Source organism: Anolis sagrei, chromosome 1 (genome assembly GCF_037176765.1).
Source record: "Anolis sagrei isolate rAnoSag1 chromosome 1, rAnoSag1.mat, whole genome shotgun sequence".
NCBI lineage: Eukaryota > Metazoa > Chordata > Lepidosauria > Squamata > Dactyloidae > Anolis > Anolis sagrei.
In genome coordinates, this window is record NC_090021.1 from 133,761,997 (window position 1) to 133,776,908 (window position 14,912).

Consider the following 14,912-nt stretch of genomic DNA (forward strand, 5'->3'; position numbering starts at 1 on the left):
AGACAAGCAATGGCAATTTGAACACACTTTAAAACTACCTGATATTCCTAAACATTAAACAATTTTAGGATTCATGGAGCATGACCTCAGAATATTTGATTCTAGACATTTTGTTTCATTATGCGTAAAATGAATGGGCTGCTGTTTATTTAACCAGGAATTTATGAGTTGATTTCCTTCTAGTAAAACTATAAAATACTGAAAGTAACTTAGACAAATATGTTATCTATGGGACATGGTTGCTGCCAGGAAAGAAAATACTTAGTTTTCAGAGTAATTTTCCAAAACCGAGAAGTTTGGGCAGGAAAGGAGGAAAATTACAAGTATATCACAGCAATGAAACCAGTTAAAAACAAGATATGATGTATTTCTCCCAAGGTCACCAAATCTCTGGGATTTTCTCTACCCACTTATTACACCACAAACATAACCAAGATTTGACCCGCTATTTCAAATACAGGAGCTGAAAAACAGAAAACTGCTTATTTTTTTATTTTGGAATTTTCTAATATCCTGTCAGGAGGCTCAACAGAAACTGGAAGGAATCTCAAAACATTGAAATATACAAAACACAAGAGGTTACTGAGCTAGCGGTTTCAATGGCTCATAGTGAGCATCAAATGATGTGAAGATGCCACTAAATAAATCTTTCAGTCAATGATGTAAAAATAATTGGTTCTGGGGAAAGTTTCTTCCACGTGGGTCTCAACTGACTTTACTGGGAGTTATAGATCAGATGAGCTGGGAGGCCTAGTTCTGAGTCTAAGCCTGAATCCATAGATTTCCAAGGCAAGAGAAAGTGTGAACTCCAAGCCCGGTCCATCATGTTGTTAATAAATATGAGTGGCATCCCCCATCGCATGCAGAGCTCTCTGAGCAGTAGAGAGAAAGCATAAAGAGAAAAGCAAGGAATCTCATATAGAACAAAGCCAATCTCAGTGCAATTTATGACAAGAGCATACAAAACCAGGCAAAGATATATACAGCAGTGCTGCCCATCTCTTGCTGGGCTTCTGCGCAGTCCCACATATTGGCCTGATCCAGACGTATGTTCTATTTTGGCTTCAGTTGAGATAGGCAAGAGCTTTGTTCTCCAACATTTTGCCCTTGCAATCATTTCCTTTAAAGGTTTGGTTAGTTTAAGAGCTGGGCTTCATTGAACTCCAGAAACGAGAGTTTCCCAGTCGAAATGAAACAGTGATGTGAACTGCTGATTTGTGGCATGTTGAGAAAAAGGAGGGAATACATGATACAGTTAGGGAGTGTGCAGGCACAAGGCTTTTGCACATCTTGGCTTAATAATCCAACATATATACATCTGAACTGGGCCAGTATTTCTTTGTATCAAGAATTCATATTACACGTACTTGTGAAGAGGTTCTTTGCAGATATACAGCTACAGAAATATCAATGTTTGTTTGTTTTTAAAAAATGGTGGCCTCCAGTGCAGAACCTGGTGAAGTTATTAGGAAAAGGAAACTTCTTCCACCAAAACAGAGGACCTCAACACCCTACACAATCTGTGTATTAGTGTTAAAGGGAGTAATGTACTCAGTTATCCATTGTGTGATACACTCAATGGCTACAGATTGAGTTGAGGGGAGACTGATCAAGTCCTATCAGCCTGTACACAATTCTGTACTCCAAGGTCTTTACAAGCCAGAACTTGAAACCACCGACTTTCTTGAGACTACAACTGCCAGAATCGCCAACAAATGTCTCTACTAGTCATCTGTCTAGAGGATTCTGGAAGCTTCACCCCCAAAAATGATGTTTCCAAGCTCTATGATAGGCACGTGTCCATTTGTAGAACTGCTCAGAGGCCACAACAAAAAACTTTTGGATACTTCCACAAAAACAAACGAACAAACCCAACCAACCAACCAACCAACAAGAAAGCAAGGCACATAGACAATGTTGTTATTTATATATTCAAATTAAAGGTACCTTTTAAAACCGTTGAATAGTAGCAAGACTAGCCATATAAATGGTTGCTGTGCCCTATAGTCAGTCAGTCATGTTATTGATACAAAGTCCACATATTACAGCAACAGGAAGAAACCAGTTGTTCTATTATGTAAACTACGCATATGTATTAACACCACACACTATTAAATTATGTAAACAAACATGTTCTCTAAATAATACAAAAGTCCATTTGTCAAAGGAGGGCGCTACTGAAGCATAGCTCGAACTTGTTTTGAAGTTGATTCATCATTCAGATGTTTCGTGGTGAACCTGGAAGTAACAAAAGGGACAGTTAAAACTCCATCATATCAATGTGAGCCAGAATCACCTTCTCACCTTCAAGTTTCATTCACTGCTTGGACAAAGTACGGATCAACCAGACAGATATTATGTATGTTGACTCAGAATGATTTTTTATAAAGAAAAATACAGACAATCTGCCCTCCACATTCACTAGCGTTAGGGGCACTGGACCCCGATGAAAATGAAAAGCCACAAATGAAGAAATTGCTTTGTTTGTTTGATCCACCTCTCCATGAACTTCTAAGTCTTTCAGCATGAAGCTATGGTTGACTTTTGCTGGAGGCTGACTACAGAATTGAACTAGATGACTTAGAGATCCCTAGAGAGATATTTGCTCTAGAAATAACTAGTTTTTCCAGCATGACAGGAAGAAGGTGATCATAAGTCCTACTGGAAGACCTAGGGATACCTAGAGAGAATATTTTAATCCAATTCATAATCAAATCTGCAATTGTTAAAACTGTCAAGTTGGTTGTCCGTGCTACAATAGTGCATTCTTGCTTCTAGATACTGCAAGTACATCTCCTTTCCAGCTGAAGAGCAAAAACACCTTGTCTGTTAGCTCAGGTTCCAACCACTCTCCAACATTTAGTACCAAAAAGGTTAAGAATCAGTTTTTGGTGAACTTTAGATTCGGTTTGGTTATTTGGGGTGCTGATTCACAAAATTGTATTGGATAGACCACATCAGTTATAGTTTCCGATACAGAACATATGCCATCCATCTTCTCACCCACAGAAAACCATATTTAATAAGTCTCGACACTATAAGAGAGTTTCGCGAGACCAGTCGCTCTCGTTGCAATGGTGTAGTAATGGTGAGGCCGCAGACCATTATTTTAGCTCTTGTGGAGCACTGGTGGTCCACAGACCACAAGTTGGGAACCACTGGTCTGGAGAATTCTCGGAATTTAGTCCTCAAAATAATGTTCCAAAGCTCTGGTTATGAATATCCACATACACTTCTAAACCAGTACACAGCCTGTTTTTTGCTCCACTTACACCTCTTACAACAAAGACATCCATCTATACCAACAAGAGACAAGAGAGGTACTCCAAATTGCAATCTGTCAACTTTAAGTTTTCTTTTGAAACACTTATCATAAATATAAAGGAATAAGATTATGAAAGAATAATAATGAAATACTTACCTGAGAGCATTCAAGAGTCCTTCAACTGTGTCTGGTGGCTCTTCCCTTAAAACTTTTATGCAACCCTTCATCTAGGGGAAAAACACATTCAAGAATAAATACTACTAGTTAGATACATTCATTTCTTTAAAAACATAATCTACGGGTGAGTAAAAAGCCCACATGCTACTATACTATTCTCCTGGGGTTTTTTTTTAGTGCTGCTCTTTCTTTACTGTCCTGATTTTAGAGGGTTTTTTTTAAAAAAATACTGGTAGCCAGATTTTGTTCATTTCCATGGTTTCTTCCTTTCTGTTGAAATTGTCCGCATGCTTGTGGATTTCAATGGCTTCTCCGTATAGTCTGACATGGTAGTTGTTAGAGTGGTCCAGCATTGCTGTATTTTCAAATAATATTGAATCAAGGAACATGAAAGGCACTACAGTTTAACTCAACCTGAGAATTCAGCCATAGCAGAGCAACTGATGAACCAACCTGGACACAACATATTATTTGAGAACACAGAAATGTTGGACCACTCTAACAACCAACATGTCAGACTACACAGAGAAGCCATTGAAATTCACTAACACCTCCCAACAAAGGATCCCCCAGGCAGCAACCAGCCAGTCTTTGAAGCTGCAATGCCATTAAATGCTAATCAAGGTGGCCAATTGCAACATTCACACTTGCCTCAAGCAGACAAGAGTTCTTTCTCCCACTCTGGACATTCCACAGATATATAAACCCTACTTGCCTAGTTTCCACCAGACCCCTCAACCTCTGATGACACCTGTCATAGATGTGGGCGAAACGTCAGGACAAATGCTTTTAGAACATGGCCATACAGTCCAGAAAACTCACAGCAACCTAGTCTCTCCTCAATCTCCTGATGCCCCTTTTATGCTCTCCTACTGCAGCCAGTTTATGAACTGAGAAGTGAACTCAGGAAAAGCATTTGAAGCAGAGAACAGGTATATACAAGAGTGAATGTGTGCTTACAAACCCCTGCCGTTTGCCTGCCCTCTCCCTCAGCATACATCATATCAGCAGATGTGGATTTGTTAATATGCATTTGCCAAGGTTATTCTATTATTTTTCTTAGGCTGGAAAACAGCTCATGACTAACACATTGAGCGCCCTCTTGACAATACCCATGATAGTTTTTTGCCGAGAACCATAAAACTCGGTTCTACGTTATTCTTACATCTATCTTGGAGGCCTTGGAAAAAGCTCCCACAGGATGAACGTGGTCATACAGAATGATAACGCCAACCATGACTCTCATGCAGAACATAAGGCTTTCTTCACTCGTGAACCTACTTCTGTATTCTCTGGAACAAAACAGAGGGGAGTGGAATCAATCACAGCTTATGTTCTGCATCAACTTCTTCTTTCAAATTTGACTATTTCACTTTCAAATGAGCAAAGGAATTTAAACCACGATGAAATTAAAGGAAAATAACAGCCAATGATCTCAAGCAAAAGGGCACCCCACTTATTTCTGGAAAATAAAAAAAAATGTAACACAAGAAAACAAACTACAGCAGTTCACAAAGATGACATATATTTATGTATGCCTAACAGAATCTACAAGGCCCCCAATGGTGCAGTGGGTTAAAATGCTGAGCTGCTGAACTTGCTGACCGAAAGGTTGGAGATTCGAATCTGGAAAGCGAGGTGAGCTCCGGCTGTTAGCCCCAGCTTCTGCCAACCTACAACTTCAAAAGCATGCAAATGTGTGTAGATCAATAGGTACTGCTTTGGCAGGAAGGTAACGGCACTCCATGCAGTCATGCCAGCCACATGACCTTGGAAGCGTCTATGGACAACACCGGTTCTTCGGCTTAGAAATGGAGATGAGCACCATCCCACGGAGTTGGACATGACTAGACTTAATGTCAAGGGGAAACCTTTACCTTTACTTAGCAGAATCTATATGTGTTAGGAATGTAGTTGGGGTGCTATGGAATGAATCCTGGACCAACTCCCCAAACCACGAGGAAGCAGCTACTGCAATAGATGGAGGTCTGTTCTTCAGTTGATTGGGTTGTTTGACAATCCCACACTCCCTAGAGTTCTGCTTTTGTCCACCTACCTAGAAATCATTGAAGGAAGGATGTAGTTTCCCAAGAAATTGGGGAACAGACTCTTGTCGATTGCAGCAGATATGAATGAATGCATCAGTCTGGGATTCACTACAGCATCCTAACTATCCCATATAAAATCCTAGCCAATAATAATATACCTTGAAATACTGACAATTCTTTTATTGTCAGTATGATTGTTTTGTATTTGATTGTGTTATATTATTGTAATTGTGATGTAGTGGTCTTGCACCGTTACTAATGTAAACTGTTCTGAGTCCCCCTTCAGGGGTAGAAAAGAGACGGGGTACAAATGCCAGTAATAAATAAATAAATTTATAGTACTTAAAAATATAATATCTAGAATGGGAAGCAACCATCCTCCAGCTAGCAGGAAATTTGCCACGTTAACTGGGAAGAACAAAAGGCATAATGAAGAGGCTACGGATGAAAATATCTCTCTGTAGACCTAATGTAATATTAGGGATTTTGCTTCTTGTTCTCACAAATGAATTTGCCTTTATAACGGCTTCATTGTATCTTTTACAACAGATCAAGGAAAATGTGGCCCTAAGGCCACATGCATTTTCTGTGCTCCAGCCAAAATAACCTCTTAATATCAATCAAAACGGTGTCAGTTTGAGTCCCCGTCTTCCCACTGTCATTTCAAAACTGAAAATAAATGTGGAAATTCGCCATATTTTGGGCAGATCCCAGAATAGGTATTACATGGCCCCCAAGGGAATCCAGGAGGTGTTAATGGTCCCACCTCCCTGCAGTTGCCCAATCCTGTTCTGGCATCAAACAAGTACTAGAAAGACGCCATAAATCTCCAATGCTCTCTCTTCAAAGCAAGCAAAAGCCTGCTTTTGGAACATCTCACTATTTTGCTGAATAAGCTGCTTTATGAAATTAAAATATTCAGTACTTAAATGTTGTCATAGGAACTTTTCAGCAGTTTGTGTCACAAAACTGTTATTTTAGGCAATTTTACAGGAATGCTGACGGTTAGAGATTCAAAACATGGATGTATGCACTAAGATTTCAAGCAGCTGGGAAGATAGGAAATGGCACCGTTGCAAACCAATCTGGACATGCCTTCAGCTGCAAAGTGTAGTAAAAATGCTTTGAATAATAAATACACAAATAGTTAGGAAAAGATGAAGTGTAAATGTTTGCACTGTCTATATACAGTCATGTCAGCCTGGGTGAAGAGTACAGGGTTCATTAGGTCTCCCAGACAAAATGGTCAATCTCCAAACATCAAAGCCTGTAAAAATATACAACTGGCTGGAAGGGTAAGTCATGTGGAAAGTGACCTGTTTTAAAGAACTCCGACCCCTCTCTTGTTCTCCTGCTGCATCATCCCCCCTCCCACAAGTTTAAATATTTATATTTTAAAGATATATGGATAAGAGACCCAGTGTAATTCACTTAAGCATTAATCTCTTACACAGTACTTGTCAACATAGAGGAAGACAATCTTTATATGTTGTTGCCTCCCTTCTATGAAAAGGTACCTTTTGAAAACAAAGCAGCACACAAGAATGACTGGATTAATATTAAACATTAGGCCTGGGTAACAACGGAAAAAATTGTTTCTAAAATCGATTCGTTTTTTGAGGGTTTTTGCGTTTCGTTATTTAAAATAATTACAAAATTTTCCTTTTAAAAAGTTCGATATTTACGAAATTTCGTAAATGTGAAAAAAATTACAAAACATTAACGAATCGATTTCCGAAACAATAACGAATCGATTCGTTAATGGCAGACGCGACCGCGAAATACGCTAAAAAACCTCCAAAAACTTCTGAAGCTTCCCTCTCCCTCTGTTGTTGACTGTTCGTGTGATATTATATTTTTTTTCACTAATTAAACAAAAAACTTGCCCCAGACATGCGGAAATAATAACGAAACGACCTCAGAACAACAACGAAACGAATACAATAACAAAATACGAAGCATTTACAAAACGTGTTTAAAAATTCGTTTTTTTAAAAAATTGCTCCAGAATGGTTCGTTATCGTTTTGTAATTAAAAAAATTAACGAATTATTAACGAATTACGAATTAACGAAACGAAACCGCCCAGCCCTATTAAACATGGCTGGATTGGATTAAGTTTTGTCCTTTTAATGTGGAGTTGCCACATTAAAACATAAAGCAGACTCCTGCTTCTTTAATGGTTGTGTAGCAGAGGGCATTTCTGCAGGTGTCCCTTGTCACACAACCAGACAACAAGCAACTTTTTCTGAAATCCCTTCTCTTGCATAAACATTACAGGGACAGGAGCCCTCTCCAGTTTTTACCCTGGGAACCCTATTTTTAAATCATACTGCTCCACCCATCCTCAGTTTCTACAGATTCCCACAGGGTGGAACTGAATCCTGCATCCCATCACGACACACAGACGCTAGGCCTATAACCATGTCCAGTTGTTACAGGAAATAGGAGGCTCTGGTGTAACTCTTAAAATCAGGTCTGATGCTTTGCCATGTGAGGCAGTAAGGACGAGTGGGGAGGCAGAGTTTTCTGGGATCCAGATCCATCTGGTGTTGAGCTGAAGAGCAAAAACTTTAATAGGCGTTATATTATAACTGAACCAATGCTAGCAAAAGCTATTGGAAATAGTATTTTTGTTTTCTTTAAGTCAGTGGCTCCCAAGCTTTTGATACGAAGAGCCCTTTTAAGAATCTGTTTCTATGACAGAGACTCTTAGGTTTACCCTATGTTTTACAAATTAATGGTGTTTAGGAATAGAGGAGGGAATAGCGAGGGAATGTAAAGTAAAGAGGTATCTAAACAATTCAATGGCTAAAAGCGAGGAGGAGCTGAGGAGCCTTCTAACCAAGATGAAAGAAGAAAGTGCAAAAGCTGGGATGCAGTTAAAACATTAAAAAACCAAGATGGTGGCAACTGACTGATTGATAACTGGCAAATAGAGGGAGAAAAGGTGGAGGCAGTGACAGACTTTGTATTTCTAGGTGCAAAGATTACTGCAGACGCACACTGCAGCCAGGAAATCAGGAGTGCTTACTTCTTGGGAGGAGAGTAATGACCTATCTCAATAAAATGTGAAGAGTAGAGACATCACACTGGCAACAAAGGTTAAAGCAATGGTATTCCCAGTAGTAACCTATGGATGTGAGAGCTGGACCATAAGGAAGGATGAGCGAAGGAAGATATACGTTTTGAACTGTGGGGTTGGAGAAAAATTCTGAGAGTGCCTTGGACAGCGAGAAGATCAAACCAGTCCATACTCCAGGAAATAATGCCCGGCTGCTCACTGGAGGGAAGGATATTAGAGGAAAAGATGGAGTATGACAGGGAGCTCTGGCATGGGCTGGTCCATGAGACCACAAAGAGTCAGAAGTGACTGAATGAATAAACAACAAAATCTAAACAATTACACAAAGTCCATGCAATGAAATTGTATTTTTAAAACTTTGAAATTTACCATAATATCTCAATTTATTCTCAACAACCCCAATACACATTATATTGTCAAAGCTTGGCCACACATAAAAAATTCCAGAGTTCAAGAAATCAAACCATTTGTATTAAAATAGAAGTAGAGCGCACTGTAGGCTTAAATTAGGACATAATATAAAATAACCAGGTAAAGGTTTGATGAGACACCTGTGGTTACATTTTTTGCAGTTTTCTTATTTTCAGTTTAATTCATGATAAATGCAGGCAAATGTCTGATTCTGCATTTAAACGGCTTCTGCATTTTGTTTTGGTCCCTGTACAGGCAGAGAATCCCACTGCACTGAGATATGTAATTCGGAAAGGAGGGAATAGTAATTGTACTTTCTCAGACATTATTTTGAATTTGTCTTGTAAATGCAACCGAAATGATGGTACACTGGTTTCGAGCCGCGATTTTTAGTTCACTGTGAGATGTCAAATCTATGAGGTCCTTGTATTCTGCTGAGTGTAAGCTAGGTGTTTTTTTTTTGTTCATTAACACATTCAGTTCCCATTTAAAGTCATGAGGTATGGTCACAGATTGAGAAGTGGTTTCTTTTGCAGCAAGTTGTTCTGACAAACACTGGAGTGCATCACTTGGTTACCTTTTTTTTTTTGTTGTTGTTGCCTCATCTGACAAACCTCTGAAGGTATCCTGTGAGTGTATATATGCATGAAATATCTTTGTTCACATGCATTTTGTATATTTTCCCAAAGCACAAGAAGAACCTCCTAAAACTTTTAACAATAGTGAAACGAAAGTGTGCTACCTGATCTACAATGCTTCTTTCATACTCTCTGAAATATTCTGTCTGCTTCTAGCTTAAGAAAGAAGGTACTCCCAAAGGTTATAAAAGAACCACTTTTAGTAAATGTAGATTTTTCTGAGGCATTACATCAAAGTAAATACATACATAAATAAAATGAAACCATATGTGCCCATAAACAACTTACGGTGTTTCCAGCATGACTTTACATACACTAGCCATTGTGCTCAGACAGTCTGTTGTATTCTCAATTGGCAGAGTTTTGTTCTATGGAGATTAAAAACAAACAAGAAGAAATAATAACCCCAGTCATAATATAATTCATCATAATTTGCCTCCATCTTTGATAAACAATTTTTTAAAAAAATCACAATTAAATTTTATTACATTTTTGTTCTTAACGCTGCACTACTGCAAACCACTTTGAAGAAAAGTGGTATCAACATGTTTTAACTGAATAAGTGTAAAAAGAAAACCATAAAAGCACCACTCACTTCTGCAACAAAACGTGTTGTGGCATTACTCAGAGTTTTCAGCACTGGCGTAGCTTCTGCGTAAAACAGGGACATTCTGTTAGCCATCTCGTTATTCACTTCACTCTCAATGTCGAGCTGATAAGAGAAACACAGGAATATTTTTTTTTAAATGAAAGAATACTTCTATCATATTGGCTGCCAGAACAATGATAGGTAAGATGAACAAATCACCAGACCATCATGTTCAAACCACAATGTTCTCCTAAACCTAATAGCCAGATTCTAACAAAGGAAATCTGCATTTCTGTTTCTGAATACTATTCCCATTCAGTACAAGAAGCAGAATGTACCAAGAGAGAAGTTTCAAAGACAACTTGCAATTCTTACTAACTTTCCTCTTGAGATAAACAGTGTATTCAAGTGATACTGCAATCAATGCTGACTTAGTGAAAGGCTACTTCCTATATTAGTTTATTGGGGTTTCTAGGGACCCTTCCACCCAGCCATATAACCCAGAATATCAAGGCAGAAAATCCCACAATATCTGCTTTGAACTGGGTTATCTGAGTCCACACTGCTATATATCCCAGTTCAAAGCAGATAATGTTGGATTTTATTCAGCAGTGCAGAAGGGGCCTAGGTTATAAAACTTTTCCTGTTATATAGACTGATCAAGATACGTAAAAATCCTGTATTTTTGGATGTGAGCCCTTCATAAAGACAAAAATATGTTTGTTCTGTAATGTATGGATATGGAGAATTTGTTCATATCCATACATACTCATGACTGGGGGCCCTTCCACACAGCCATATAACCCAGAATATCAAGACAGAAAATCCCACAATATCTGCTTTGAACTGGGTTATCTGAGTCCACACTGCCATATATCTCAGTTCAAAGAAGATATTGTGGGGTTTTATTCAGATGTGTGGAAGGGGCCTAAGTTAATTGAGGTCAAGACTTACAACTGGTATTTAGTTAGAACAAACTTGTTAATAGTTACTTCCTGATTGTCAACCCTATGTGGCTGTCCCTTTTTGCTATTGCGAAAATCTGACCACACAATTGCATATACAAGACCCAAGATAGTTCCCTATCCAATCAAGTATAACCATATTCATGCATACAGAACCAAGATATTTCCTCTTCTTCTCACTATAGTTCTCTATAGGGTCAAAAGGCTATTCTAGGGCAATTCCCAGACCGCTAGATAAGGTTTTTAGGATACATAGCAAGAAAAGTAGGGTACATGAACCAATGGAGAATTAATGGAGCTATAGCATTGGATTCTGGCCACAGTCTCAACATACATTAGGCCTGTACAACCTGTGGCCCACCAGGTGTTTTGGACTTCAGTTCCCGGAATTCCTGGCTATTGGACAAAGCTAGGATTTCTGGAGTTGGGAGAGCCACAGGTTGTGCAGCCCTCCAAAATTACTTACATGCATATTGTTTATTCTGTTGCGGCTCAGTGTTCTCCGATAATAGCTGAAGTCATTCTGAATTGCTGGGTTTCTCATCTTAATAAAAGAGAATAAATAAAAAAGAAAACAAAAGAGGAGAGATCAGTTTCCAGAGCATTCAAAATGAATAAAGCAATGAGATATATCTGTCTTAGCTGATTATTTCTTCCTGGGACTAACCTTGAGTTCATCAAAGCGGAGAGTAAAATGCAAGATCTCTGCAAACTGCTTTGCTAAGGCCTGTTCTCGCTCTAAATGCTGAGTTGGTGTATAGGGAGGACAGGTCAAAGATTCCAGTAAGCTCTGCAGTGCTTTCTCTGAGGAAAAACAATATACACACAGACAGACATGTAAGTTTATCTTTCTTTTTCAGGGAAAAGAGTCCCTCATATTAGAACATATCAACATCTATATGCCTGCCTTCAGTACAACTTTGTCAGTTAATAATACAGTGGGTTATTTTTAATGGACTGCCTAGCTTTTGCTTGACTGATAAAAGGTGTAAAGACATTTTAATCTAAACAGACTAGAGGATCCCCAAGGAGGGGTTAAGTTACTTAGTATATGAAGTAACATAATTTACTGTAATATACTCATGTATAACTTAACCTCATGTATAGGTCAAGGACAGGATTTAGGTCCAAAATGGTGGATTTTGACATTACTCATTGTTCTGTAGAAAGGGGAAATGCGAATGCTATTGTCAGAGGCCAGATGCTCCTAACCATTGCTGTCATTTTTTTTTTTTGCCCTGGCATTCAAAAAAGTTTGCTGCCATTCAAAGAAAGGGATGCTGTATATACTCGAGTATAAACCAGGTTTTTCACCCCTTTTTAGGCTGACCCCCCCCCCAACGTCGGCTTATACTTAAGTAAAGGTTATTTATTATTTTACTGTTATTGTTATTCTTACATTTCTTTTTACTCTATTTATGATTATTCTTATATATACAATATTTACTCTATTATTATGTTATTATATTTATTATTTTACTCTATTTATTACTGTTATTACATTTATTATTTTACTCTATTATTATTACAGTTATTATTTTATTCTATTATTGTTATTACATTTACATTATTTTACTCCATTTATTATTTTAATCTATTTTTTTATTTTGAAATGTACAAGTAGCTGCTGCTCAAGTCAATACGTTTTCCTAGTTTCTTGTGGTAAAATTAGGTGCCTTGGCTTATATTTGCGTCGGCTTATACTCAAGTATATATGGTAGTTTTCTTTTTGATAAAAATTAAGGAATAATATAACACTTACATTAGCCTATGGTTAAATTGACCCACATTTGGGGAGTCAATTTTTTTATATAAAAATGTATAGATTTATATATGGGAACATCCAGCAAGAAAGGGTATGGTGTTAAGTTTTTCTTAAGCGGAAACACTTCTTCCTCTACATACAGAAACACAAGAAAATCAAATAATTTACCAGGAATCCCTAATCCTGAAAATGACATTTACTGTTAATCTAGCAAATTAAAATATGAAGGTACATTGAGTTGTTCAATTACTCTTGGTGTTAGTTCTGATCTATATCTACTTTCTCACTTCTTAACTACCTTTCCTACATCTTTAGTATTTTTCCTCTGTGTTTTCCTTTTCTCAATATATATACTGAATTGCTTGCCTTACTTAAACCCAGCACATATTAGACACCCTTGTCTATTTCCAGCTCTAACTTTACCTATTTTCCTTTCAAATTGATTGTCGATTTAAAAAAAACTAATAAAAGCCTATTTAATATGAAAAAAAGGAAAAGGCAGATCTTCCTGACTTATTTCTGCATGATTCTAGATGATTGGGCTATGCATGAACTGGCCATCATCCAATTGTTTTTCTGCAGTAGCCTGAGTTTCTGAGTTCGGGTGTCTTAAAAAACAGTAAGAAATTGTTTTATAGCATAAACTCCCATGAAATAGAATATACTTTTTTCATATGAAAATGATTCAGTGAAACCTGTACCAAAGAAAGCTATGCTATAATAAATGAACTAGCATTAATTTGCCACAAGATTGTTGTCACCATAGACGAACATGCATTTTCTTCTGGAAATGCTATGCTATATTTTTAAGACGTCGCTATTTTGTGGCCTCTTTCTAGTTTTCTAAACCTGAGTCTTAAAGAGGCATCATTTTCTTGCTTACAGATGGCTAACACAACATTACTCTTCCTAAAGGTATTAAAGAGATTTTTAAGATTAGCAGTAAGCCCCTAGACAAGAAAACAGGACAACGCACAAGTTTAGTAATCTAAGCAACAACAACAAAAACAGAAAAACAAACACATTCAGGAGCCTTTCCGTCAAAACAGAATGCCTGTAAGAAGTGGATCATCTCACTAAACATTTAAAAGCCATTACACCTTTTTGATGCCACCAGGTAGCTGCTCACCTAGTCGAAGGGAAAATTCATAGAACCTCTTCAACCTCACAACCAGAGGACACACTGAATTCCAGGCTCTCTCCTGAAGCTGGATATCATTGGGATTTTGTATCGCCTGGAAAACAAGTGAGAACTTCATCCATTTCATTCATTCACAAACACATATACACACACATACATTTATATATATGGCGGATATGCATTATTCCGATGGATAGCATCTGAGCAATATCAAAAAGATGAGGTTACATAAAACAACCAAAAGAAAGGTACACAGCTGTCATCATATTTTAGTATACCTGAAAGAAAATGTCTCAAAATCATGGGGATTCGTGGGCTGCAGGACTAAGTTTATGCAACCCAAACCTACCATCAAACCATCACCCAAGTGGATCCTTTCACTTGCAACTTATGGAAAGGAAGGAAAGGGGGTGTCAGAAAGAGAAAAAATGAACCCTACTTTATGACTGACCAACTTTGCACTTACTCATCACTAACATTTGCCTCCTGACAATGTGAATCACCCCAAATTTAGAAGAAGAGGATGCTAACTATTCCAATAGAACTGTTTTTCTTTGTTACCCTTGTCTTCCCCTTTACACTCTTAAACTCATAGGGCAAAACCTTATCATATGTCTCTCATCCACCCTCTCCTTATAATTCTATTCTATATATATATATATATATATATATATATGCACTTTATACATTAAGAGCACATCATCAATCACAAGGTTCTGTGAATTAAAACAAAAAGGCACCTACATCACCACATCATGCTTTGTTAAAGCCTATCTTTGAAGTTTACCACAGCCCTGGAACATATGTTACATTCTTGTCATTGTAAGTG

At 37.8% G+C, this 14,912-nt stretch overlaps 1 protein-coding gene across 6 annotated transcripts in view; it reads right to left on the bottom strand.

Annotated features, from left to right (window-relative positions):
- Positions 1–476: 476 nt before the first annotated feature.
- The window catches only part of CYRIA (CYFIP related Rac1 interactor A), a 56,876-nt gene continuing 42,440 nt past the window's right edge, over positions 477–14,912 (bottom strand). For all 6 annotated transcript variants that reach the window (XM_067468678.1, XM_067468676.1, XM_067468679.1 and 3 more), the window contains 8 exons: positions 14,072–14,177; positions 11,845–11,981; positions 11,644–11,721; positions 10,219–10,335; positions 9,912–9,991; positions 4,608–4,734; positions 3,422–3,492; positions 477–2,238 (listed from right to left, as the gene is read on the bottom strand). In XM_067468678.1, coding sequence (XP_067324779.1) covers positions 2,175–2,238; positions 3,422–3,492; positions 4,608–4,734; positions 9,912–9,991; positions 10,219–10,335; positions 11,644–11,721; positions 11,845–11,981; positions 14,072–14,177 — 780 coding nt within the window. In that variant the 3' untranslated portion in view covers positions 477–2,174. The remainder of the gene's footprint in view (positions 2,239–3,421; positions 3,493–4,607; positions 4,735–9,911; positions 9,992–10,218; positions 10,336–11,643; positions 11,722–11,844; positions 11,982–14,071; positions 14,178–14,912) is intronic.